The sequence below is a fragment of the Anomaloglossus baeobatrachus genome, chromosome 12 (assembly GCF_048569485.1).
Source record: "Anomaloglossus baeobatrachus isolate aAnoBae1 chromosome 12, aAnoBae1.hap1, whole genome shotgun sequence".
Classification (NCBI taxonomy): Eukaryota; Metazoa; Chordata; class Amphibia; order Anura; family Aromobatidae; genus Anomaloglossus; species Anomaloglossus baeobatrachus.
The window spans coordinates 28,320,068-28,347,838 of NC_134364.1; the positions used below are offsets into that span (position 1 = coordinate 28,320,068).

The 27,771-nt window shown below is 50.7% G+C and overlaps 1 protein-coding gene across 1 annotated transcript; it reads left to right on the forward strand.

The window, feature by feature from the left end:
• The first annotated feature begins 1,370 nt into the window (after window positions 1-1,370).
• On the forward strand, window positions 1,371-24,197 carry CCDC177 (coiled-coil domain containing 177). Its single transcript, XM_075330025.1, has 2 exons — window positions 1,371-1,453; window positions 21,885-24,197. The coding sequence occupies exon 2, from the start codon at window positions 21,893-21,895 to the stop codon at window positions 23,885-23,887; it is 1,995 nt and encodes a 664-aa protein (XP_075186140.1). The 5' UTR covers window positions 1,371-1,453; window positions 21,885-21,892; the 3' UTR covers window positions 23,888-24,197.
• The last annotated feature ends 3,574 nt before the right edge of the window (window positions 24,198-27,771 follow it).

The window sequence follows — 27,771 nt, forward strand, 5'->3', positions numbered from 1 at the left end:
ATATACTCCCAGCCCTTCTCAATGATGTATCTTATCTAAGCGCTCCCCAGTGATATATGTAACAGTCCTTGCAAGTGCTCTATATGTACCAGTCTCTCCAATTCTGCATATGCCCCAGCTCTACCCAAAGATGTAGATTCCCCCAGCCCTCTCTCTGCTGTATATGCCCCATCCTCCATAATGATATATATTCCCCAACCCTCCCCAGTGATATATATGCCCCAGCCTTCCCCAGTCACATACTTGCCCTCAGCCGCCTTTTGTGATGTATATGCCCCAACCTTCCCCAGTGATATATTCCCGCAGCCTCCCAGCCTCCCTAGTGATGTACATGCCATCAGCCCTCTCCAGTGGTGTATATGCCCCTAGCCTCTCTCAATGATGTATATGCTCCCATCCCTCCCCAGTGATATCTATGTCCCAGCCCTCCACAGTGATATATATATACCCCCAACCTCTCCTGTGATGTATTCGACTGAACCCTCCCCAGTGATATATATGCCCTCAGTCTTTTCCAGTGATATAGATGCCCCTAGCCTCCACAGTTATGTATATGCCCCCAGTGTCGCCTGTGATGTATATGCCCGAGCTGCCTCCTGTGATATATATGCCCCAGCCGCCTCCTGTGATGTATATGCCCCCAGCCCTCCTCAGTGATATATATGCCCCCACGGTCACCTGTGATGTCTATGCACCCAGTGACTCCTGTGATGTATTTGCAGCCAGAAACTCCTGTTATGTATATACTGCAGCCCCAGCATCTCTTGTGATGTATATACAGCAGTCTCAGCATCTCCTATGTGATGCATATGCTTCACAAAACTTATCAGGAAGAGTTGACTTGCACGCCAGACTGACGCAAAACCGGAAAAGTAGACGCACCAAAGGGAAGCAGCTTCAGCCATCACAGCAGGGGTGAGTTGTTTGATCAAATATAGCCGGGTAATTTTCAAGTTGATAATTTTGTGTGGCCCCCGAATGACACTAGAAATATCCAAATGGCAAAGGATCCCTACCCCTGCTTTAACCCATGCACCACCGTTTGCTTTTGAGTGAGCTTTGCAGGAATCTGTGAAGGCATAGTGCAATTATACTAAGACTCAGCACAGTAGTGTGTAGTACATGTCAGGATGGAGGGGCTGGCTTTCCTGCCATTCTCCTGCCTCTGATCCTCTCTGTGCTGCAGCCTCTGAGCACTGACTGGAGCCTTTACCTTCCTATTTCTGGCTGTGCTGATCACTGCTGCACCCTCCCTCCTCTCTACAGAGGGGGCTGTTCCCTGTAAGCAGTGGCTGTTGTGTGTATTTTCCTGCAGATCTGTGCCTCTTGCCTGTGCCCCCTCCTCTGCTGGGCTCCGGCTGTGCTGCACACCCTCCCCTCTGCTCGCTGTCCTCGGCTGTGGTGCTGAAATCTGTGATCACACCCGTCTGCTGCGCCTGGAGTGGGGATGAAGGTAAATGGAGATATTCCATGGTGTGATTGTCAGACTCATCATCTTGCATCTGTTTACCCTGTGTGTTTCCTTGTGTACTGGCTGATGATACATGTACAGTGCCCCCATAACAATAGGGCCCTATAGGGTGCTATCTATGGTATAGGGGCTATGGTATAGGGGCCGGGAGCTGGCAGGCTCTGTGCTATCTATATAGGGGCTATGGTATAGGGGCTATGGTATAGGGGCTGGCAGGCTCTGTGCTATCTATGGTATAGGGGCTATGGTATAGGGGCTATGGTATAGAGGCTGGCAGGCTCTGTGCTATCTATGGTATAGGGGCTATGGTATAGGGGCTGGCAGGCTCTGTGCTATCTATGGTATAGGGGCTATGGTATAGGGGCTGGCAGGCTCTGTGCTATCGATGGTACAGGGGCTATGGTATAGGGGCTATGGTATAGGGGCTATGGTATAGGGGCTGGCAGGCTCTGTGCTATCTATGGTATAGAGGCTATGGTATAGGGGCTGGCAGGCTCTGTGCTATCTATGGTATAGGGGCTATGGTATAGGGGCTGGCAGGCTCTGTGCTATCTATGGTATAGGGGCTATGGTATAGGGGCTGGCAGGCTCTGTGCTATCTATGGTATAGGGGCTATGGTATAGGGGCTGGCAGGCTCTGTGCTATCTATGGTATAGGGGCTATGGTATAGGGGCTGGCAGGCTCTGTGCTATCTATGGTATAGGGGCTATGGTATAGGGGCTATGGTACAGGGGCTATGGTATAGGGGCTATGGTATAGGGGCTATGGTATAGGGGCTATGGTATAGGGGCTATGGTATAGGGGCTGGCAGGCTCTGTGCTATCTATGGTATAGGGGCTATGGTATAGGGGCTGGCAGGCTCTGTGCTATCTATGGTATAGGGGCTATGGTATAGGGGCTGGCAGGCTCTGTGCTATCTATGGTATAGGGGCTATGGTATAGGGGCTATGGTACAGGGGCTATGGTATAGGGGCTATGGTATAGGGGCTATGGTATAGGGGCTATGGTATAGGGGCTGGCAGGCTCTGTGCTATCGATGGTATAGGGGCTATGGTATAGGGGCTGGCAGGCTCTGTGCCATCTTGCTACTTCACAAGCTGTCATGGGTTTTCTGTGTCCTCCTTGATTTTCCTTCCACCTCCATTGATCTGTTCTCTGTGAAAAGTAATGGGGATTAGTGAAGCATCTGGCGGAGGGTGAGGACAGGCGATGCACACAAGCTGCTGGAAATGCTACTATATTATCATGGCTTCCAGTGGTGATCAGACAACAGCTGGGCCCTAGCTGTTACAGCTATGGTACATGGCTGTATATATTGAAAGGGAAGCTGTCGTGTTGAAAATGGAGTCTGATCAGCAGTCCGGAGGAGATGATCGGATGGATATACTTTTTATGAGAAAAGTTTCAGTAGAACTTACATTCTAGTCATTCAGATTTCTGGTGTTTGTATTTATATATAATTTTTTTTCCACTGAGCTCCTTATTTTTGTCATAGTTTATGGCTGTTTTTTTAAAATCAGGACTCTGAATTAAGCACTGTAGTTGTGACATCACAACTGCAGCCTGTTAGTAAAATATGTTAAACACTAGAAGGTGGCCCGATTCTACGCATTGGGTATTCTAGAATTTACGTATTGTGTAGTTCATGTATGATTTTTGTTATATATATATATATATATATATATATAGATGTTGTTGTGTATAGTTACCAAGTGTTTGTGTAGGGGCTGTACATGTTCTGGGTGTTGTCTGGGTGTGGCGGGGGGTGAGAGCGGTGTTGTATGTGTGTTGCGTGTGTTGCGTTGTTTGTGGAGCGCTGTGTGTCTGTAGCGTTGTGTATGTGTTGCGCGGTTTGTGTGTGTGTGGTGTGTTTTGGGGGGAGGTATGTTTTGTGCAATGTGTGTGTTGTGCGGTATGTGCGTATATTTGTGTGTGCCGCGGTGTTTGTGTGTTGGGTGTTGTGTGTGTGCAGCGTTGTCTGTGTGTGTGGGTGTCTGTGTAGGGCAGTTGTTTGTGGTTCCCAGTGTGTGTGTGTGGTGTGTTGTGCAGTGCGCGCGCGTGTGTGTGTGTGTGTTGGGGGGAGGTGTGCACTTCCCATCGTGCTCCATCCCCCATGCAGCGCACTCCCCATCGTGCTCCATCCCCCATGCTGCGCACTCCCCATCGTGCTCCATCTCCCATGCTGCGCACTCCCAAACGTGCTCCATCCGCTATGCTGCGCACTCCCAAACGTGCTCCATCCGCCATGCTACGCACTCCCAAACGTGCTTCATCCGCCATACTCCGCACTCCCCATCGTGCTCCATCCCCCATGCAGCGCACTCCCCATTGTGCTCCATCCCCTATGCTGCGCACCCCCCATCGTGCTCCATCTCCCATGCTGCGCACTCCCAAACGTGCTCCATCCGCCATGCTGCGCACTCCCAAACGTGGTCCATCCGCCATGCTGCACACTCCCAAACGTGCTCCATCCGCCATACTCCGCACTCCCCATCGTGCTGCATCCCCCATGCTGCGCACTCCCAAACGTGCTCCATCCGCCATGCTGCGCACTCCCAAACGTGCTCCATCCGCCATGCTGCGCACTCCCAAACGTGCTCCATGCGCCATGCTGCGCACTCCCAAACGTGCTCCATCCCCCATGCTGCGCACCCCCCATCGTGCTCCATCCCCCATGCTGCACCAGCATCAGCCTCTCTACCCGCAGCATCAGCCTCTCTGTCCCCAGCATCAGCCTCTCTCCTCCCAGCATCAGCCTCTCTACCCGCAGCATCAGCCTCTCTCATCCCAGCATCAGCCTCTCTGTCCCCAGCATCAGCCTCTCTGTCCCCAGCATCAGCCTCTCTGTCCCCAGCATCAGCCTCTCTCATCCCAGCATCAGCCTCTCTCATCCCAGCATCAGCCTCTCTCCTCCCAGCATCAGCCTCTCTGTCCCCAGCATCAGCCTCTCTCCTCCCAGCATCAGCCTCTCTGTCCCCAGCATCAGCCTCTCTGTCCCCAGCATCAGCCTCTCTCATCCCAGCATCAGCCTCTCTCATCCCAGCATCAGCCTCTCTCCTCCCAGCATCAGCCTCTCTGTCCCCAGCATCAGCCTCTCTCATCCCAGCATCAGCCTCTCTCCTCCCAGCATCAGCCTCTCTGTCCCCAGCATCAGCCTCTCTCCTCCCAGCATCAGCCTCTCTCCTCCCAGCATCAGCCTCTCTGTCCTCAGCATCAGCCTCTCTCATCCCAGCATCAGCCTCTCTACTCCCAGCATCAGCCTCTCTGTCCCCAGCATCAGCCTCTCTCCTCCCAGCATCAGCCTCTCTCCTCCCAGCATCAGCCTCTCTCCTCCCAGCATCAGCCTTTTCTGTCCCCAGCTGATGCCTTTTCGGTCCCCAGCATCAGCCTCTCTCCTCCCAGCCTACCCCAGCCTCAGCCTCCCCCAGCATCAGCCTCTCTTCTCTCAGCCTCCCCATCCCAGCCTTCCCCAGGATCAGCCTCTCTCCTCCCAGCCTCCTCCAGCACGCCGTGCTCCTCTGCCGATACTCACAGATCCGATCGCATACACTCACACACACCCACACACACCCGATCGCATACACTCACACACACCCGATCGCATACACTCACACGCACACCCGATCGCATACACTCACACACACCCGATCACATACACTCACACACACACACATTGACGATATTGCACATACGCGCTCATACTCACAACATCCGGAGATACCACATGCTTCTGGCCATGTGATCCTCCGGCAGGTCCTGGAAGCTCACAGCACAATATCGCCGCCGAGAAGCAAGCGATATCCCAGGATGTTGTGAGTATGTGGATGCGATGTGATGTGTGTGTGAGAGTGAGTCTGATCTGATGTGTGTGTGTGTGTGTGTGTGTGTGTGTGCTGTTATGTGTGTGCGTGTGTGTATTTTCCGCCGCTGCAGGACCTTGATGTGCTGGTAACTATGCTACCATGGTTACCAGCGTATCTCGTCCCCCGCTCGCACGGGAGCCCACACCAGCATACGCCGGCCAGCCCCAGCAATGCGAGGGTATGTGTCGGCTGGTTTGACGGCGTACGCTGATGTGGGCTCCCAGGGGTACAGTACTCACCTGGTAGTCGTGGCTCCGTGACCGTGTCGGTTCGGGGCCAGAGCTAGCGTGCATTGCGTGAGAGGGGTGGGGCGTGGCCGAGTTGCCAATGCCTGCAGGGTGCCGGGGCGAGAGGCTAATCTGTGGGGGGGGTGGAGCCTGGGTGAGCGGCCGGCCAATCCGTGTGGGGGCGCAGCCTGGGCGAGCGGCCAATCCGTGCGGGGGGCCGGGCCATGGCGAGCCCAGCGGCCAATCAGCTTTGTGTCACCGTAAGGACACAATTTTGGAGCAAGACAGACAGACAGATAGACAGACAGACAGACAGACAGAATAAGGCAATTATATATATAGATATTTAAAGTAGAGGTGTATATAGATGACACTGTAAGTATCCTACTGCTATACCCTGCAGCTACAGTCATATGAAAAAGTTTGGGCACCCCTATTAATGTTAACCTTTTTTCTTTATAACAATTTGGGTTTTTGCAACAGCTATTTCAGTTTCATATATCTAATAACTGATGGACTGAGTAATATTTCTGGATTGAAATGAGGTTTATTGTACTAACGGAAAATGTGCAATCTGCATTTAAACTAAATTTGACCAGTGCAAAAGTATGGGCACCCTTATCAATTTCTTGATTTGAACACTCCTAACTACTTTTTACTGACTTACTAAAGCACTAAATTGGTTTTGTAACCTCATTGAGCTTTGAACTTCATAGGCAGGTGTATCCAATCATGAGAAAAGGTATTTAAGGTGGCCACTTGCAAGTTGTTCTCCTATTTGAATCTCCTATGAAGAGTGGCATCATGGGCTCCTCAAAACATCTCTCAAATGATCTGAAAACAAAGATTATTCAACATAGTTGTTCAGGGGAAGGTACAAAAAGTTGTCTCAGAGATTTAAACTGTCAGTTTCCACTGTGAGGAACATAGTAATGCAAATGGAAGAACACAGGTACAGTTCTTGTTAAGCCCAGAAGTGGCAGGCCAAGAAAAATATCAGAAAGGCAGAGAAGAAGAATGGTGAGAACAGTCAAGGACAATCCACAGACCACCAGCAAAGACCTGCAGCATCATCTTGCTGCAGATGGTGTCAATGTGCATCGGTCAACAATACAGCGCACATTGTACAAGGAGAAGCTGTATGGGAGAGTGATGCGAAAGTAGCCGTTTCTGCAAGCACGCCACAAACAGAGTTGCCTGAGGTATGTGTACCACCCCGCGGGCTCGGCTGCGACCGCCGAGCCGCTCGGATCCGTGCTCGTACTGCGGGTGGTGTCTCGAGCCTCTCACGGACCCGGGGGTCACGTCGCTCTGCAAGGGAGTTGGCGCTACACGCGGGGATTTGGGTGAGGAAGTCCACAGTCGGGGCCGCGGTGGTTTGGTTTTGGATGTTAGTTCGTGACGCCACCCACGGGTTGTGGTGATTGTAGACACCACCGCTGCGGTGAAGGTATGGGGGCTCCCGGGAGTGGTGTAATGGCGCAGCTAGGTGGTGACCCCTCCGTGGGTAGGGGGTGTTGTCCCAGGGCCCGGTAGGCGAGGGCCGGGTGCAGGGTGAAGTGTTGCAGTGCGGTGCGGTGCCTGATGGCACTATTGTACTCACTCTGACACAAGACACTGGAGTCTCTGGTAAACCAAACGGAGTGATGAACGGGGCCCGCAGCCAGCTGCAGCTTCTCCGACCCAGCCACCTGGTAGTCTTTTATCAGGGCCCGGACACAGGACTGCCCGTGCCCTTGACTGCTCTACACCTGTCCTTGAACTTGACTCCTCTAGAACCTGAACTGTTCTGTGTGTTTTCCCGCCTCCAGGCCTGTGAACTCCTCGGTGGGCGGAGCCAACCGCCTGGCTCCGCCGCCCTGGTGTGGACATCAAACCTGGAGGGTGGTGACAAGGTTTTTAGTTTGACTGGTGTTAGTTACCTAATCAGGAGGGAGTGTGGTGTTGTGTGTGACTACCTGGGATGACCCGACTAGTCCGGGGCGTCGCATATGCAAAAGCACATTTGGACAAGCCAGTTACATTTTGGAAGAAACGTCCTGTGGACTGATGAAACAAAGATTGAGTTGTTTGGTCATACAAAAAGGCGTTATGCATGGAGGCAAAAAAACACGGCATTCCAAGAAAAGCACTTGCTACCCACAGTAAAATTTGGTGGAGGTTCCATCATGCTTTGGGGCTGTGTGGCCAATGCCGGCACCGGGAATCTTGTTAAAGTTGAGGGTTGCATGGATTCAACTCAGTATCAGCAGATTCTTGACAATAATGTGCAAGAATCAGTGACGAAGTTGAAGTTACGCAGGGGATGGATATTTCAGCAAGACAATGATCCAAAACACCGCTCCAAATCTACTCAGGCATTCATGCAGAGGAACAATTACAATGTTCTGGAATGGCCATCCCAGTCCCCAGACCTGAATATCATTGAGCATCTGTGGGATGATGTGAAGCGGCTGTCCATGCTCGGCGACCATCAAACTTAACTAAACTGGAATTGTTTTGTAAACAGGAATGGTCAAATCTACCTTCATCCAGGATCCAGGAACTCATTAAAAGCTACAGGAAGCGACTAGAGGCTGTGATTTCTGCAAAAGGAGGATCTACAAAATATTAATGTCACTTTTATGTTGAGGTGCCCATACGTTTGCATCGGTCAAATTTTGTTTAAATGCAAATTGCATATTTTCTGTTAGTACAATAAACCTCATTTCAATCCAGAAATATTACTCAGTCCATCAGTTATTAGATCTATGAAACTGAAATAGCAAAAACCCAAATTGTTATAAAGAAAAAAGGTTAACATTAATAGGGATGCCCAAACTTTTTCATATGACTGTATATAGTATAATAAAGGCTTGTAATGCAATCATTTTAGTGACTAAACACCAAAGTGCTTAACTTTAAATTACTACATGACATTATGAAATAAGGATACATACAGCAAAAATATACATATATAGACTATAACTGTCATGTGTTTAAGGACAGGCTCAGGATTAGCGTTCTCATTTACCATCTGAGACCATGCACATTTAAACGTTGCTTTTTTCCTTTGGATATTGAAGGGTTAGTTAATTCCTTTCCTTGTACAGCAGCAGACTTGCTCAGGTGTTGTCAGTTGAGCACTTCTGGGCTGTATTTAATCCCTCTGCTTCCTGGAGAGGTTGCTGGTTATTCTATTCACTTAGGAGCTAGCCAGGGAGCAGAGAGGACGTGTTCTTACTGCTTCTGCTGTCTCCTGTTATTGCATTTTGTGATTGTTGTTTATTCTACCTCCTCTTTTTTCGCACCCTTACCTGTTCACCTTTGGTTATCCCCTGGTCCAGGTTTTAGGTGTGTTTGAGTTTTTGTTTACCCCCATCTGTTGTTCTGTGATGGTGAGAATTTGGGGTCTCCATTCCAGTTAGTTCCCTGGGTGGTGGGGACATAGTGAGCAGGGCCAGAACAGGAAACCGGGCCATCTTGGAGGCTCGACCCTGACTACCTTTAAGTCTACTATATGGATAAGGGACAGCACAGGAACCCAGTTTTGGGGTCAGCCGAGGATCCCCTGTACCGTCCTTGTCTCCCCATTACAATAACTTCCTAAAAAAACAGATGTGAAGGGCCGACATCAGTGTAAACTGGGCAGTCGCCCAAGGCCTCCATCCAGTGGCGTAACTACCGCGGTCGCAGCGGTCGCCATCGCGACCGGGCCCGGGCGGTTTGGGGCCCGCGGGGACCCGGCAGATCAGCAGCCAGCTTCTCTCAGTGAGAGAGAAGCTGCGCTGATCTGTCACAGTGCACGCACCCACTATATGACCCGCTGCCCCCGACACCGGGCCCTCTTGCCCGATGTCAGCGGTAGCACCGGGGCCCCCCTCCCCCGTCACCGCGCACAGTAATAATGAAGCATAGAGCGGCCGGCGCCGCTCTGCGTCATCATTCTTCCCCTGTGCCTGCGCGGTGACGTCACTCCTGTGCGACTGCTGTGCTGAGTGCACAGAGCGCAGGGAGGGAGGACGCCAACCGCAGCACCGGGAGAACGAGGAGAGGGGAGGACGAGCAGCAGTGGAAGGAGGAGAGCAGGGAGTACAGCAGCAGTGGAACAAGGAGACGTCAGGACAGAGCAGCAGTGGAAGGAGGAGAGCGGTGAGTACTTGTTTTTTTTTTTTATATATATATAAGTGAGTACACGGTGGTCAGAGGCCTGGAGTGGGGAGGCTGCATTATACTGTACATGGAGGTCTGGGGTGGGAAGGCTGCCTGATACTGTACATGGAGGCCTGGGGTGGGGAGGCTGCATGATACTGTACATGGAGGCCTGGGGTGGGGAGGCTGCATGATACTGTACATGGAGGCCAGGGGTGGGGAGGCTGCATGATACTGTACATGGAGGCCTGGGGTGGGGAGGCTGCATGATACTGTACATGGAGGCCTGGGGTGGGGAGGCTGCATGATACTGTACATGGAGGCCTGGGGAGGCTGGCAGCATTATTATAGATGGAGGCCTGGGGAGGCTGGCAGCATTATTATACATGAGGCCTGGGGAGGCTGCATGATACTGTACATGGAGGCCTGGGGTGGGAAGGCTGCCTGATACTGTACATGGAGGCCTGGGGTGGGGAGGCTGCATGATACTGTACATGGAGGCCTGGGGTGGGGAGGCTGCATGATACTGTACATGGAGGCCTGGGGTGGGGAGGCTGCATGATACTGTACATGGAGGCCTGGGGTGGGGAGGCTGCATGATACTGTACATGGAGGCCTGGGGTGGGGAGGCTGCATGATACTGTACATGGAGGCCTGGGGAGGCTGGCAGCATTATTATAGATGGAGGCCTGGGGAGGCTGGCAGCATTATTATACATGAGGCCTGGGGAGGCTGGCAGCATTATTATACATGGAGGCCTGGGGAGGCTGGCTGCATTATTATACATGGAGGCCTGGGGAGGCTGGCTGCATTATTATACATGAGGCCTGGGGAGGCTGGCTGCATTATTATACATGGAGGCCTGGGGAGGCTGGCTGCTATATTATACATGGAGGCCTGGGGAGGCTGGCTGCTATATTATACATGGAGGCCTGGGAGGCTGGCTGCTATATTATACATGGAGGCCTGGAGAGGTTGGCTGCATTATTATATATGGAGGCCTGGTGAGGCTGCATAATAAACATGAAGGACACCTTATACATTGAATATAGAGGTGTAATATACATAGAGGTCTATGAGGCTGCATTATACTGGAGGTCTATAGGGCTGCATTAAAATGGAGGTCGGGGGGGGGGGCTGTATAATACAAAATGAAGGGACACCTTATACATGGAATATAGGGGTGAATTATACATGGAGGAGTATGGGGCTGCATAATACCATCTGAAGTTTTATGGGGTTGTGTTATAATACATATAGGACTATGGGGGCTGCATTATAATATATGGAGGACTATGGAGCCTACCTTATACATGGACTATGGGGGTGCATTATAAAACATGGAGGACTATGTGGTGCAGTATAATATATGGAGAACTATGGGGTGAATTTTAATACATGGAGAACTATGGGAAATGCATTATAATTGAAGGGCTACTTTATACATGGAGGATTATGGGGGTGCATTATAATATATGGAGGGCTATGTATCTGCATTCTAATATATGAAGGGTTATGTGGGACCCTTTATACAATTATTTGGAAGGCTATGTGGGGGCTGTTATAGTATTTTGAGAACTTTATACAGGGGGGACAAAGATACAAGTATGGGATGGAAATGTTTTGTGCTGAGGGAAAAAGGCTCTTTCCCTCAGCACCCAGATTTCCCATGCTCTGCTATACATCTCTCAGCACCCAGCTTTCCCATGCTCTGCTATACATCTCTCAGCACCCAGCTTTCCCATGTTCTGATATACATCTCTCAGCACCCAGCTTTCCCATGCTCTGCTATACATCTCTCAGCACCCAGCTTTCCCATGCTCTGATATACATCTCTCAGCACCCAGCTTTCCCATGTTCTGATATACATCTCTCAGCACCCAGCTTTCTCATGCTCTGATATGGGAAAGCTGGGTGCTGATGACAAGATAAATATCAGAACATAGGAAAGCTGGGTGCTGATAGAGGGATTTCAGGGTGCTGTGGGTGAGAGCCAAGTGTCAGCGTCATTATCCTGTACCCCGAGTGTCAATGTCATTATCCCCTACCCCAAGTGTCTGTGTATGTGGAGGGGGGGCCCAGGTCTAAACTTTGCACCGGGGCCCATCCAACTCTAGTTACGCCACTGCCTCCACCCCTTGGGGTTCCTGAGCGTCTACGGCAGGAGCTACATTGGTTAATAGCATTATCAGTGGAGCTTCCGATGTGTAGACTGCTTGAGGACCTTTGGGGACATCCCGATCATGTGATCGGCCATGTGACCATGATGTCACCACTGTAGACACTGATCACTTACAATGTCTATTCTGGTTTTCACATAGGCCAGCAAACAGGACATCAGTGATGGAAACATCAATCTAATGGTGGAGATGTAAAGACCACTCAACATTATCTGCTTTTCTCAGTGTTACCCAGAATAGCTAGTATAGATCCCAGTTTTTTACTGTTTGACCTTATATTAGGCTCTTTCACGTCAGTTTATAGGTATGAGTGCTTTCCGTTATTGTCTCTGATATCAGTCGTACCTATGACAGTCTATGGGGCTGTTCACATGTCCCATTTTTACCTCAGACTGGGTGGTCCGTTTAAAATTGCAGAGACTTGTACAATATTGATCTGAGGGTCGGATCAAAATCACAAAGCAAGTCTATAGGTGAGTGAAGAAATCGGGCAGCACTCGGATGACATACTGTATGTTTGCTACCCATAAACGAAATACCGTATTTTTCGGATTATAGGATGCACTTATCCTATCAAAAATTTGGGATGAAAATGAGGGGTGCGTCTTAAAATCCGAATGTAGCTTACCGTGGAGTGGTGGAGAGGGGTCACAGGAGGCCAGGGCAATGCTATGTGCTGTGCTGCTCTGTGCCGGGGCTGCGGGTGCTGCTTCCTGCCGGGGCTGCGGGTGATGCTCTCTGCCGGGGCTGCGGGTGCTGCTCTGTGTCGGGGCTGTGGGTGCTGCTCTGTGCCGGGGCTGCGGGTGCTGCTCTGTGCCGGGGCTGCGGGTGCTGCTCTGTGCCGGGGCTGCGGGTGCTGCTCTGTGCCGGGGCTGCGGGTGCTGCTCTGTGCCGAGGCTGTGGGTGCTGCTCTGTGCCGGGGCTGCGGGTGCTGCTCTGTGCCGGGGCTGCGGGTGCTGCTCTGTGCCGGGGCTGCGGGTGCTGCTCTGTGCCGGGGCTGCGGGTGCTGCTCTGTGCCGGGGCTGCGGGTGCTGCTCTGTGCCGGGGCTGCGGGTGCTGCTCTGTGCCGGGGCTGCGGGTGCTGCTCTGTGCCGAGGCTGTGGGTGCTGCTCTGTGGAGGGGCTGCGGGTGCTGCTCTGTGGAGGGGCTGCGGGTGCTGCTCTGTGCCGGGGCTGCGGGTGCTGCTCTGTGCCGGGGCTGCGGGTGCTGCTCTGTGTCGGGGCTGCGGGTGCTGCTCTGTGTCGGGGCTGCGGGGGATGCTCTGTGCCGGGACTGCGGGTGCTGCTCTGTGCCGGGACTGTGGGTGCTGCTCTGTGCCCGGGCTGCAGGTGCTGTTCTCTGCCGGGGCTGCGGGTGCTGCTCTCTGCCGGGGCTGTGGGTGCTGCTCTGTGTCGGGGCTGTGGGTGCTGCTCTGTGTCGGGGCTGCGGGTGCTGCTCTGTGGAGGGGCTGCGGGTGCTGCTCTGTGCCGGGGCTGCGGGTGCTGCTCTGTGTCGGGGCTGTGGGTGCTGCTCTGTGGAGGGGCTGCGGGTGCTGCTCTGTGGAGGGGCTGCGGGTGCTGCTCTGTGTCGGGGCTGCGGGTGCTGCTCTGTGCCGGGGCTGCGGGTGCTGCTCTGTGCCGGGGCTGCGGGTGCTGCTCTGTGCCGGGGCTGCGGGTGCTGCTCTGTGCCGGGGCTGCGGGTGCTGCTCTGTGCCGGGGCTGGGGGCATTAAGGCACGGGCCATTCTGAAGTTGTTAGTAGTGCGGGCTTCAAATAATAGAGCCTAGAATTGGTGCGTGTGCAGATGGAGCTCTCAGCTCAAGATCTCATCTGCGCACTCGCCGCCTCCAATCCAGTGATGTCCCAACAGCAGGCTAAAGGAAAGTGGCGCATGCGCAGATGAGACCTCAGCTTGTCAGTGAGCCGATAAGTCAATCTGCACATACTCCAAACACCATTTCTTTGAAGCCCACACTGCCAACATCTTCAGAATGACCCAAGCCTCACCGCCCGCAGCGATGACCAGCACAGAGCAGCGCCCGCAGCCCCAGTACAGAGTAGCGCCCACAGAGCAGCACCCGCAGACCTAAGACAGAGCAGCACCCACAGCCCCAGCACAGAGCAGCGCCCACAGCCCCAGCACAGTGCAGTGTCCATAGCCCCAGCGCAGTGCAGCGCCCACAGCCCCAGCACAGAGCAGCGCCCACAGCCCCAGCACAGTGCAGTGTCCATAGCCCCAGCACAGTGCAGCGCCCACAGCCCCAGCACAGAGCAGCGCCCACAGCCCCAGCACAGAGCAGCGCCCACAGCCCCAGCACAGAGCAGCGCCCACAGCCCCAGCACAGAGCAGCGCCCACAGCCCCACCACAGAGCAGCGCCCACAGCCCCACCACAGAGCAGCGTCCGCAGACCTAAGACAGAGCAGTGCCCACAGCCGCAGCACAGACCAGCGCCCACAGCCCCAGCACAGAGCAGTGCCCTCAGCCCCAGCACAGAGCAGCGCCCTCAGCCCCAGCACAGAGCAGCGCCCTCAGCCCCAGCACAGAGCAGCGCCCACAGCCCCAGCACAGAGCAGCGCCCACAGCCCCAGCACAGAGCAGAGCCCACAGCCCCACCACAGAGCAGTGCCCGCAGACCTATGACAGAGCAGCGCCCACAGCCCCAACACAGAGCAGCGTCCGCAGACCTAAGACAGAGCAGTGCCCACAGCCCCAGCACAGACCAGCGCCCACAGCCCCAGCACAGAGCACTACCCTCAGCCCCAGCACAGAGCAGCGCCCTCAGCCCCAGCACAGAGCAGCGCCCACTGCCCCAACACAGAGCACGGCCCACAGCCCCAACACAGAGCAGCGCCCACAGCCCCAACACAGAGCAGAGCCCACAGCCCCACCACAGAGCAGCGCCCGCAGACCTAAGACAGAGCAGCGCCCACAGCCCCAGCACAGAGCAGCACCCATAGCCCCAGCACCGAGCAGCACCCACAGCCCCAGCACAGAGCAGCGCCCACAGCCCCAGCACAGAGCAGCACCCACAGCCCCAGCATAGAGCAGTGCCCTCAGCCCCAGCACAGAGCAGCGCCCACAGCCCCAACACAGAGCAGCGCCCACAGCCCCAACACAGAGCAGAGCCCACAGCCCCACCACAGAGCAGCGCCCGCAGACCTAAGACAGAGCAGCGCCCACAGCCCCAGCACAGAGCAGCGCCCACAGCCCCAGCACAGAGCAGCGCCCACAGCCCCAGCACAGAGCAGCGCCCACAGCCCCAGCACAGAGCAGCGCCCGCAGCCCCAGCACAGAGCAGCGCCCGCAGCCCCAGCACAGAGCAGCGCCCGCAGCCCCATCACAGAGCAGCGCCCACAGCCCCAGCACAGAGCAGCGCCCGCAGCCCCAGCACAGAGCAGCGCCCAGAGCCCCACCACAGAGCAGCGCCCTCAGCCCCAGCACAGAGCAGCGCCCTCAGCCCCAGCACAGAGCAGCGCCCACAGCCCCAACACAGAGCAGCACCCTCAGCCCCAGCACAGAGCAGCGCCCTCAGTCCCAGCACAGAGCAGCGCCCGCAGCCCCAGCACAGAGCAGCGCCCTCAGCCCCAGCACAGAGCAGCGTCCGCAGACCTAAGACAGAGCAGCGCCCTCAGCCCCAGCACAGAGCAGCGCCTGCACCCCCAGTACAGCACCGCAGCCCTGCAGTGAGCATCTGGGCCCCCTCTGCACCGCCCGCAGCATTGCCGTTCACCAGCACCACACCTGCCCCCTGTGACCCTGCTCCACCACTGCTGCCGCTCCCCCTCCCCAGTAAGACACCATCCGATTATAAAACGGACCCCATATTTAAATTTCTCTTTTTTTTCTCTAAATTTGGGGTGCGTCTTATAATCCGGTGCGTCTTATAAAACGAAAAATATGGTAATATATATGTGGCGCCCTGGACAAGCCAGGATGTCACAGGTACTGCAACAACACACCCTACACCCCGGTTAGGAACACCAAGGTCAAACACAAATCCTTGTTGCCTTCCTCCAGGGGCTGATGTCCACACCAGGTGGGGCGGAGCCAGGCGGTTGGCTCCACCCACCGAGGAGTTCACAGTCCTGGAGGCGGGAAAAGGAGGCGAGTTGAGTTTAGGAGTTGTAGAGTGAGGAAGTAGTAGTGGAAGAACTGACTGGCCGTGTCCGGGTACGTGGCCCGGGCACCTGACAGCAAGGTTGGCAGACGGTGGTGACCGTCTGCAGGAGTGGCCGATTGACGCACAACCGTGAGGACCGGGGACGGGCGGTGGCCCACCGGTACCGAACCGGGGAGCGAAGAGAAGCCAGCACCATCCGGCAGGGCCTACGGACCCCAACCAGGCTAGGAGTCGCCGTAAAACCGGTCAAATCTGTCAGCGACGGGAACCTCCGAGGTTTCCCAGCAGTAAAGACCCGACTGAAGGCAACCGTCCGAACCGTGAGGGAGATAAAGCTCCCGCCAGAGCTAGAGCTCCCAGGGCCAGAGCCTGCGGCCAAAGGAAGGGCTCCCTTAGCCAACATACCGCTGGGGAGCGGGCTATCAGTGGGAAGCCATTGGGGCCGAGAACCGAACACCGGTGCAGGGAGAGACAGTTACCGCCAACCTACTGGGAGTGACCGCCGCAGCCGTCTGTGGGACTCGTCCATCCAGCCATTTGTTTTACCAGAGATTCCGTGTGCGTTACTGGCTGAGTAAGTACCACCGTGCCGTCTGGCACTGCGCTGCCCCGCGACCCTGCACCCTGCCAGGCCCCGCAACCCACCTTCCGACCTCCACCACCAGGACCACCAAAACCCCCTACCCACGGAGGGGAGAAAACATCTCAGCTGCTCCCTGTCAACGCTCCCGGGATCCCCGTCCAGAGCAGCGGTGGTGTCCCAACCTCACCACAAACCGTGGGTGGCGTCACGGACAATACCCCTAAACCAAACCACCCCTTTCACTCACGGGCGAGGAGCGCCGCTTGAGTCCCCGGGATCCGGCCCACCGCTCGAGCCACCGACCAAGCGAGCAGCAGCAGCAGCCGGACCCGAGCAGTGGGTGAGCGCAGCGTCCCTTCCCCGCCCGCGACATATACATCTCTGATAAAACTCTGATGACACTCTGTTAAAAAAATATCACTGATGAAGCTCAGTCCATTTTTCTTGTATGTGAATTTTTTTTATGTCTGAATGATACCCAAAGGATCATTCAGACGCGTGTGAAAATCAGTCTGCACACGGTATCAAAGTGACTGAGAACTTTAAGATGAGGGGGTGGGGGGTGGAAGGGAGGTTAAAGTCAAATTAAGAAATTAAGCCAATTTGAACTTTTGCTTTGGGGCCACATTATTTCTATGTTCACCACCGATAAAAAGACATACTCCTGATAAACTGATAAAACTGTAGTGACTAACGGAAACAAATTTAGCAACAGATTGAAAAAATATACTGCGCTACTATAAATTCAGAATGATGTATCGGATGACACTCCATATTCATGAAGCATTTTCCCTTGAGTTGGGTTTAAGGGTATGTGCACACGTTGCTTTTTTTTCAGCGCGGAAAAAAACGCACCCTCTGGCAGAGGGGAGAATTGTAAACAATGCTTTTTTGAGAAAAAGGCATCGAAAACGCATGCGTTTTTCATGCGTTTTTTTAGGTGCGTTTTTTAAGACTTGTCAGTGTTAATAAAGTTGGTTGAACACAGACTTTTGGAAAAAAACCTGTGATGTCATTTCCTTCTCCACATTCTGTTTGGATAAATGGGAGGGCTTGGAATGGAAGGAGCAGCATTTGAATTTTGGAAAAGTTTAAATAAACTTAGCGCACCATGTCACATTAGCAGAGCCCCTTGGGTACCTATACGTCAGAAAACCCCCACAAGTGACCCCATTTTGGAATCTGCACCCCTCAAGGATTTTATTCAGGAGTATATTAAGCATTTTGAATCCACAGCTACTTCACCCAAAATGTTGCTGTAGCAACAATATTCTCACTTTTAGGCCCGTTTCACACGTCAGTGAAAAACAGTGACGTTTTTCACTGGCGTGTAAAACATGCACATGTCCCTCCGTGTGCCGTGAATCACGGCACACATGGGTTGTCTAAGTGCAATCCGGGCTCCGTTCTCCGTGGCCTGTGATTGCACTTAGAGATTAACTCACCTGCGCCCGCTCCCGCTCTCCATGGTGCTGATCGCTCCCGCGGTGCAGCATCCGGCCGGCCTTGACCCCCGCAGCAGCTGCTTCCAGGTCGGCTGTGTCGCACATCATGAATATGCGCGACAATAATGAGCCGGCTCAGAAGCAGCCGGCAGAACGGGCTGCAGAGGACATCGCTGGACGCCGGGAGAGTAAAAATGATTTTTATTTTAAAAGCACTTTTTTTCTGGCACGTGTTTCACGGACCACACCACTGCGTGGTCCGTGGAACATCAGTGATGCCAGAAAAAAATGGACATGTCTCCGTGCGGCAATCACGCACACGCGGGTACGCTGCACGGAGACACGTGCAGTGAAAAATCACTGATGTGTGAGCAGACCCATTCATTATAATGGGTCTGCGTAAGTCAGTGATTCTGGTACGTTTAAAAAAAAGCACAAACGTCCCAGAATCACTGACGTGTGAAACAGGCCTAAGGCTATGTGGCCATGATCCAGCGACACGGCGTCCAGTACACAGTGTCAGCCTCCTGCAGAGATGTGAGTGTTGTCCACGGGAGAACGCAGCTGGCCATGCCCACGATTTGGGTTCAGGCTGCTGTGGAGCTCTATGCTACCTGCAGAGAACACTCTCGTCTCCGCAGCATAAATTGACATGCTGAGGCTCGGGAAGCTGCGCCACCGGTCGGTTTATGCTGCGGAGAAAAGAAGCCCAGTGGGCATGAGATTTCTAAAAATCCTTCCACTGTGCTTCTACTGCACAACGCAGCGTCATGGACGCAGGGAAAACAATCTGCGCCCAAAACGCTACAAACCCCGATTGTGGGCATCCAGCCTAAAAAGCGTCAATGGAGGTCAAATATATATACAACGTCCCACCCCCCCCTGCATATTCTAAGCTGGCACCTTTAGTACCTTTCATGTGGCACTAAAGGGTGCCTAGCCTAGTTTTTATCACAAAAACAAAAAAAAAAATGGCGTGGGGTCCCCCCTATTTTTGATAGCCAGTCAGGGTAAAGCAGACAGCTGTAGCCTGCAAACCACAGCTGGCAGCTTCATCTTGGCTGGTGATCAATTTGGAGGGCTCCCCAGGTTTTTTTTTTTATTTATAAATAAAAATAATAAAAAAAAAATAACATGGGGTCCCCCCAAATTAGATCACCAGCCAAGGTGAAGCTGACAGCTGAGGTCTGGTATTCTCAGGGTGGGAAGAGCCATGGTTATTGGACTCTTCCCAGCCTAAAAATAGCAGGCCACAGCCGCCCCAGAAGTGGCGCATCCATTAGATGCGCCAATCCTGGCGCTTCGCCCCAACTCATCCCGCGCCCTGGTGCGTTGGCTAACGGGGTAATAAATGGGGTTGATACCAGATGTGTAATGTCACCTGGCATCAAGCCCAGCAATTAGTGATGTCACGGCGTCTATCAGACACCCGACATAACTAATTGACAGTAAACAAAAGCAAAAAAAGACCACAAAAAAATTTTTATTAGAAAAAACACTCCCCAAATCATTCCCTTGTTCTCCAATTTAATAAAAAAAATGGGTCCGCAGAAATCCATTTGGATGTCCCACGTCGGCTCTGGACCTTCTAGAATATGGGGGCACGTTCAGGGAACGTATCCCCCATTTTCTAGGAGGGCAGACCCTCCATTTGAGGAGAGTGGGTGCCAAAAATCTGCACCCACTCTCCCCGGGTCACAGCTGCAGAGTGCCGAGCAGCCAGCACAGCTCACACTGAACACAGTGCTGGCTGTCAGCTGCTCTGCACATGTGACCGGCCGGCGTCTGCTGTGAAGGAGGAGGGGGCCGCGGGGGATCAGCGCTGCGACCGGACAGGTATGTATGACACCGGGGGGAATTGGGGTGAACGGGCAGGGCCTGGGTGCATTTTTCTGTCGCATGTCTCAAGGCACATGCGACAGATAACATAGGAGCTGGGCGGCCGGTGCGCTACTGTGCGCGCGGCCATGTTGGATTTTCGGGAGGGGGGTCGGGGGTCGGGGCGGGCACTTTGGCGACACCGGGGGCTTTGCCAGGAAGTGAGGTCAACAGGAAACCTCTTGACCTCACTTCCAGGTAAATGCCTGCGTTCTGGCGTGCCGACAAAGCCCGCGGACCGCAACAAAAAAGCAGGTCCATGCGGTGTAGCTGCGTTCTGACCCCACATCATTGATTTCAATGGGGGAGAGAATGCAGCCACAACGCACAAAAGAAGTGACATGCTGCTTTTCTTTCCGCACCGATTTTTGGCATCCAAAACGCTGCGGAAAGAAACGCAGCGTGTGCACTGATTTTTCAGCTTTCCCATACACTTTGCTGGGAAAGCTGAACGCATGCAATTTGCCACTGAAACGCTGCGGTTCAAAACGCAGCGTTTCCGCGGTAAAAAACGCAACGTGTGCACACAGCCTAAAAGGAACCTCTCAGCAGGTTTTTATGCTACATGGGGTTTTTTTGTCTTTTTTTCGCATTAAGACCTTTACACTGACTACTGTGGCGTTTTTTAGATTCAGACTTCCTGTCCTTTATGAAAGAGTTTTCAGTAGGCCCCTTATCATCAGAGGCAGGATTAGAATATCTCATACACAGCTGATAACACAGGATCCTCCAATCACAATAGGAGATGTCACATCTGACCCTGCTCCCCCTCCCTTCACAATGACCTTTGCACACATTAATTACCCGCATCAATGCAAAAGATAGTTTCAGGATCTGACCATTGTGGCTAATTCATGAAACAACAAGTGAAATATTTTAGTCAGTGATTACTGTTCTCAAATCTGATGAGAGATCATCTGAAATTATGTTACATACCTTTGTTAAATTTGTGTTCTATTAGCCATATAAAAACATGAATAGAACAATTAAGTGAAAAACAAAAGTCGGCATGAGGTCTAATTGATCAGTGATATGGCATATCTAGTATTTTTCCTGCTGTATTTGAATTACAAATACATATTTTTTTCTTAATGCACTAGAAATCAGAAACATGACCTCACAATATTTGTCCCAGGAATCAAAAACTGAACTGGAATCAGTGACATTCAGAGAAGATGTGCTTACTTGTCACAAGCAACTGTATTATGTTTTTGCACTTTTTGTGCAATCCTTTTTGTGAAGGGAGGAATAATTGTTTTCAATAGAAAATTCCCCAAAAATCTAAACATTTAACTGCTACTGTCTACCTTACAAAGTGTGCATATCACAAGCAATTTTTGGAGACATCTCACCACACCAACACAGCGCCCTGTTGTAGGTGCTGTCTTTTTGGTCGTGTACCTACCTAGCATTTTTTATTACACAATTTTTGGGAATGGAGCTACTGTATGTGCGACTGCAGAGGTCAGTGACTGGCTGAAGCAGTCACCCTGGTAGACAACAGTTAATCAGCCTCAAAATATTATAATAATTATTATTAGAATTAATCTATAAGAGATAAGCAGGGATGACTTTTTTTATTATTATTTTAAAGTGTTTCTGCTTGTTCTCCAAAATGTATAACCCAGACAACCCCTAGCTATGTTCCATATTTACAATATCAATGATATTTGTGTAGCTAGTATTTTCCTGCTGCATTTGAATTACAATCATGCATTTTTTTCTTAATACACTAGAAATCAGAAGCATTACCTCACAATATTTTTTCCAGGAATCAAAAACAAAACTGGAATCAGTCACATTCATAGAAGGTGTGCTTACTTGTCGCAAGCAACTGTACAGCCTCAAATAATTATAATAAATATTATTAGAATTATAATCTATAAGAAATAAGCAGGGATGACTTTTTTATTATTATTTTAAAGTGTTTCTGTCTGTCACCAAAATGTATAATTTAATATTATAATATTTGCTTCTAAAATTTTATCTAATTTCTTTTTATCAGGTATAATAATGGCGGAACTGACAGATGATCCAGGTGGAGAAGAGGCCTCAGGCGGGTCCCCGATGCGGCAGAGAGAGCATTCCCCAATGCTACACTTGGACCTCTATAACTTTGAATGTACAGAAGCAGAGGGAAGTCGCTATGTGCTGACCAGTCCCCGCTCCTTGGAGGCTTGCGCGCGATGTATGGTGAAACCGGTAGAACTTTTATCTAGAAGCCTTTCAGACTTAGTCAAAGAAGCTCCTGGGCGATCTATGCGAGTAGCTACTGGTCTTTGTGAGGTTTATGAAATCGAAAGACAGAGGAAGCTTAAAGTGTGCAGGGAGGAGAGAGAAAGGATTATTCGGCAGGAAAAAAGAAGAATCTTACCATTAGTACTCAGCAGCAGTCTTGGTTCCCCATGTAGCTCAAAAGGACCATCTCGAGCTGAACTCTCAAACTCTCAAGCGTCTAAGAGATGTGACACTTCATCCAGCATTGGAACCCAAAGAAGCAATACTCATCTTTCGAAAGATACCGACAGATCTCAATCTTTACCTTCCAAATTTACAAAAAGAGGGAAACCAACACAGGTCAAAAGGCAACCTGCCTCGTTATCCAAGCCTAAAAAGAGCAGTAGCTCCCAATCTGAGGATACTCAGAGCAGTACTGAATCAATGACCAAGGATCCTGGTCATCCAGTTCCAAGGAAGAATAAAAGTCAGTCTTTAGACTCCCTACAGAAAATGAGTCATGGTGTCTCTGGTAGAACATCCTCGGAATCTATGACCTCTTCCTACAGTGGGGACAGCTTACGTGGCAGACCAGCACAATTTATCCCAAAATCCAGGACTTTGGATACTGTTAACTCCCTCTTGGGTCGAAGTTTCAGTCTTGGAGATCTTAGTCATTCACCCCAAACAACAAAGAAGGTTGAAAAGATGGTTAAGGAGGTGAAGAAAAAAGGGATACACGAATTACCTCCAAGAGACAAGAAGATTGCAGCAATTATGATTGCCAAACATGAGGAGGAAAACATTAGGAAAGAGCAACGTTACTGGGCTCACATACAGTGGGAAACCCAGAGAAAAAGTTCAGAATCAAGAAGAGAGCTTGAGGAAAGAGAAAGACAACGAGCGATATTACAAGGACAAAGAATGTTGGAGACACACATCAAAAAAAGACGGGGCAAAATCGTATCGGAGGGGGTGACTACTACTGCAGAGATGGAAAAGCAAAGTAAAGGAAAAACTGGGAAACTGGATGGTCAGCAGAAAAGCATCAACCAAATGAAAAATGAAAAGTCCAAACTGCTAAAGACAAGTGACGATTTTGTTCAAGATAAGTATCTCTTAGCCCAGAATAAAAAACAGGAGAGATCCCAGCAATTGCAGGTAAACAAGATACTGCAGAGCAAAATTGACAAAATTAAGCACCAAGCCTATCTTCAGGAAATATCTCAGAAAGAGGAGTCTGATACCGAGGAGCGAAGGAAGACACTTGAGAAAAGTCTGAATAAGGCGCAAGAAAACATGGAACAATTACAAGAGAAAAGGAATCTTGAAATAAAGTCTAGAGCACAAAGGGAAGAGCAACAAATCCAAAAAGCAAGGCAGGCAGCGGAACTGAGAGTGAAAGAGCGTGCGGAGCATTTGAAAGAACTGGCCAAAGCAGCGGAGAGAAGGCTGCAGCACGCGGCTCAAGTGGCTGATGAAGTGGTGCAACACAAAGCTCGAAAAGCAGTGGAAATCCGACTGGGAAAGGAGAAGCTTCAGAGGGAAAATCGGCAAAAGGTCCTGAAGAACGAAAACATTAAGAGACAAGAAATCCTTATGTCCATAGAAAAGAAGCTGGAGCGCAGCGAGCAGATCTGTAAGGAAAAACAAACTGTCATGGACAATGCACGTTCGGTGGCCAGGGCTTCCTTTAATATACGGGAGAAAGTAAGGGCTGAAACTAACACTCGTACTTTTGATAAAATGGTCCTGGAAGCAGAATTTTATGCAAACATTGATAAGAAATGACGGATATGAGAGTCAAAAGTACAAAAAAAAACCACATCTATGCCAGCCTCTCTCCATGCGGGGCCCAGGGTACGTCTTGTTTTACAGAATCTTGTAAAATATTCACATCACTGCTGCAGTAATGGTTTACTAAGATGCAGGCAAGACCAGGCGTAGATATTCAGATAGGTTAGAAACCTATCCACTAAAGACTGCGTCCCATCATACCAGTTACTTACGTTCTACCCCATAAATCAGATTGAAACCAGATTTATATATTCACAAGACTAGATAGAAATAAACTCAAACACCTCTGCTTTATCATTTAAAAGTAATATCCATTATATATATTCAATGAGCTCATCATTTTGTCCTAAGATGACATTTAGGCTATTTCCATACACTTGAAACCAAAATCTTGCAGATTCAAGACAAAAATCAAAAAAGGGTTTGGCCTTCACTTCGTTATACCCACGAAAGGCCATCAATAACTGATTGGTGCGGGTGAGACATCTAGCATCCTTGCCGATCAACTGTCTACGGATGCTGCCGGAACACAACAGCCTATTTCTATAGTGGCCACAGCCGGGTACTGCAGATCCATCCCCAAATCAAGTAAAAGGAAGGTGGTACCTGACCACAGCTACTATAGCTTTGATGGTGCTTCGGTGTTCTGGCAGCATCCGAGAACTGACTGCCACCGGTGACCGCTGATGATTGTATCTGCTGGGTATCACACCCGCACTGATAGGATAATAATTACCTATCCTAAGGGTAGTAAATAGTTAGTGTTATGGTTGCTGAGGGGCGTCGAGTGTCCACGGCGCACCCACTTGACTTGGTGGCACGGATTGTGATGGCACTGACGAGGCAGCACGGAGGTAGTAGCTCGGACATGGCAGCATGGAGGTAGTGGCTCTGACGTGGCAGGACGGAGTTGGTGGTAGAGAGCAGGCTCTAGGATGAGACAGAGGTTAATCACTGAGAACTAGCAATGCACAATAGGCAATGTTGCTCAGGCGCCTCCTGCAAGGGGTGGCAGTCTTAAATACCTTAGGGTAACAGGTGACCTAGGAATAGCTTCCAGGTAATGGAACGCTTGGCCCTTTAAGAAAGGGGGTATGGCCACGCACACATCCTATGGGATCTCACAGCAGAATGGCCGGGAAGCAGGAGGAGGCTACGGCAGATCCCGGAACAGGAGAGGAGTGAGAGGGACAGCCGGGAAAGTGAGAGGGAGGGTGCCCCCATCGGAGCCTGGAAGTGGGGATGTATGGGGATACCACACCACGCTGGAACTGGGCAGGAGAGAGGTATGGCATCCCTGCCAGGACCTGGGAGCGGGGACGCATGGGGATACCACCCTGGGGCTGGGACCTGGCGCTACAGGTAGTGGCCAAACTTTTTAAATATATTACCCAATAAAACTCAAGATAAAAATTGAGACATTGGTATTAACTTTCCAACTTTTGCATTATTTTTATAGCAATTAGTAGATGGTAATAAGAAGTGATGGGCGAATAGTAACTATTCATGTTCGAATAATGCTTACCGAATACTGAGTACTATTCCAATAATCGTCACAACAAGAAAAATGCTCCATTTCCCCATTGAGTTGCATTAGGTTCATTATTCGTAACGAATACCGGAATAGTACTTTAGGATTCGTTACGAGTAATCCGAACACGAATAGTTACTATTCGCCCATCACTAGTAATAAGCTGAGGATATGATAACCATGAAATGGAGTTGGTGCCAGATTTCAGAAATCATGGATTACTGGAATAATACAAATAATAAAAAAAATCTGTGCCTCTGAATATTGGAGCCGTGTTTGATCCCCCTACAAGACGACCTACAAGAACTAGGTAGATCTGACTTAGGATGAAGCCCATGCCCTGGAGACTGTATAGATCTAGAATACAGACATGGTAAAGGATACTGCCTTTGGTAACCGGAATCATTACTCTAAAATACTTATGACCGAAGAACATCTGAAGTTGAAAAATCAGACTCGTCAAATTTCAACCACTCATGGATCAACGGTCAACGTTTCTTGCGGTGTATAAAAGTTTGTGTCTCGGGCAATTCGAGACCATGCACCTCTTAATGAATCAGGAGCTGACTCCAAGGCTCCCTCTCATCAAAGGCAGGTGTGAAAAACATTGGTCTTGAGGAATAGACAATATCTTTAAATACAGGTTTAGTGCTAAGGTACCACCCGACACTCACAAAGTAGTCATCAGATCCGTAGAATTTTATTTGTATGACAAGCCACGAAGTAAAGGTTCCTATTTCAGACAAAACCAAAATATGAATGTAACAAAAAAATACAATTAAAAATATAGACATAAAGAAAAATAAGTATATGTACATAGAGCAGGTTAATGACTTCACGACATATGATGTATATTTATGTTATATGTTGGGTCTTTGCCTTTGATGCAGGCTCACACGATGAGCCCGCATCTTTCCCTCCATGTGTCGGCTGACTTACTCAACCATCATGTGCCGCGGGTGGATAGGAGTTAGCCAGTTAAATCCTGCTGTCAATCTCCGACAGCGAGATCTAACACGCATGGGCAATGGTGGAGTGCGTCATTCCCCGTTCCGTTGACATGATTGCAGGGTGTCGATGGGTTGTCATTACAGTCGGGGGTCATACGGTTATATTAAGAGAAAAATAGAAAAAAAAGTTATGGCTATTAGAAGCTGGGGAGGAAAAAACGAAAGCGCAAAAAATGGAAAATTGCCATGGCATGGAGGGGTTAATACCAACGTAGCATACAGTGATCATGAACAAACTAATATGGATTTATGCACATGATGTACGAGTAAGTATATCCAATGTAAGATGCATGGAAACTCTTAAGCCGGCGTCACACGGGACGACTTATCGTGCGATCACATAAGCGATCGCACCCGCCCCCGACGTTTGTGCGTCGTTAGTTGCCCGTGGCGCACAAAGTCGTTTAACCCCTGTCAAACGTACTTACCTGCCGGACGACCTCACTGTGGACGAAGAACATCCTCTTCCTGAAGGGGGAGGGACGTTCGGCGTCACAGCGACGTCATACAGCGACCGGCCAATAGAAGCGGAGGGGCAGAGATGAGCGGGAAGTAAACATCCCGCCCACCCTCTTCCTTCCGCATTGCCGGCGGGACGCAGGTAAGCTGTGTTCATCGTTCCCGGGGTGTCACACAGAGCGACGTGTGCTGCCTCGGGAACGATGAACAACCGGCGCGCAGAAGAAGAAACGACATTTTGAAAATGAGCGACGTGTCAACGAGCAACGATAAGGTGAGTATTTTTGCTCGTTCACCGTCGCTCGTAGCTGTCACACGCTACGATATATCAAACGATGCCGGATGTGCGTCACTATCGACGTGAATCCGCCGACATATCGCCTGATATATCGTACCGTGTGACGCCGGCTTTGCAGTCAGGACTAAACTTCTCTTTTGTCTCTTAGTTTACTTACCTCTCTGTATGTTTATTCTCACAGGGGTGATTTCCAGTTTAATCCTCACTAAACTTCAACTAGAAGATAAAGGGGTTGTCTCATATACAAAGAACATTTTAATTAAAAGATACTGGAATAATAATTTACACAATTGGATGTGCTAAAAAAAAATGTTCCTGTACTGAGATAATGTAATATATGTGTCCCTGCTGTGTACTGTGTAATGGCCGTGTCTGACCATACAGGGACATGGTCTGATCACACCACATCTCTGGGCCAGGGAGGAGAAATAAGTAATTATATAGATGACATAGCAGTGAATTTTATCTGTTGCTTTCTGTGAGGTAAAATATTTCCCTTCAACTGTTTCTGCAGAGTCTCTAGTCCAATGAGCTCATCATAAATTAAGTTAGGAGCTCTGGCTGCCGCTAAGGTCTTATG

Bases quoted from the DNA above. Each gene is read 5' to 3' on its own strand.
- CCDC177 (XM_075330025.1), top strand. From the start codon at position 21,893: ATGGCGGAACTGACAGATGATCCAGGTGGAGAAGAGGCCTCAGGCGGG.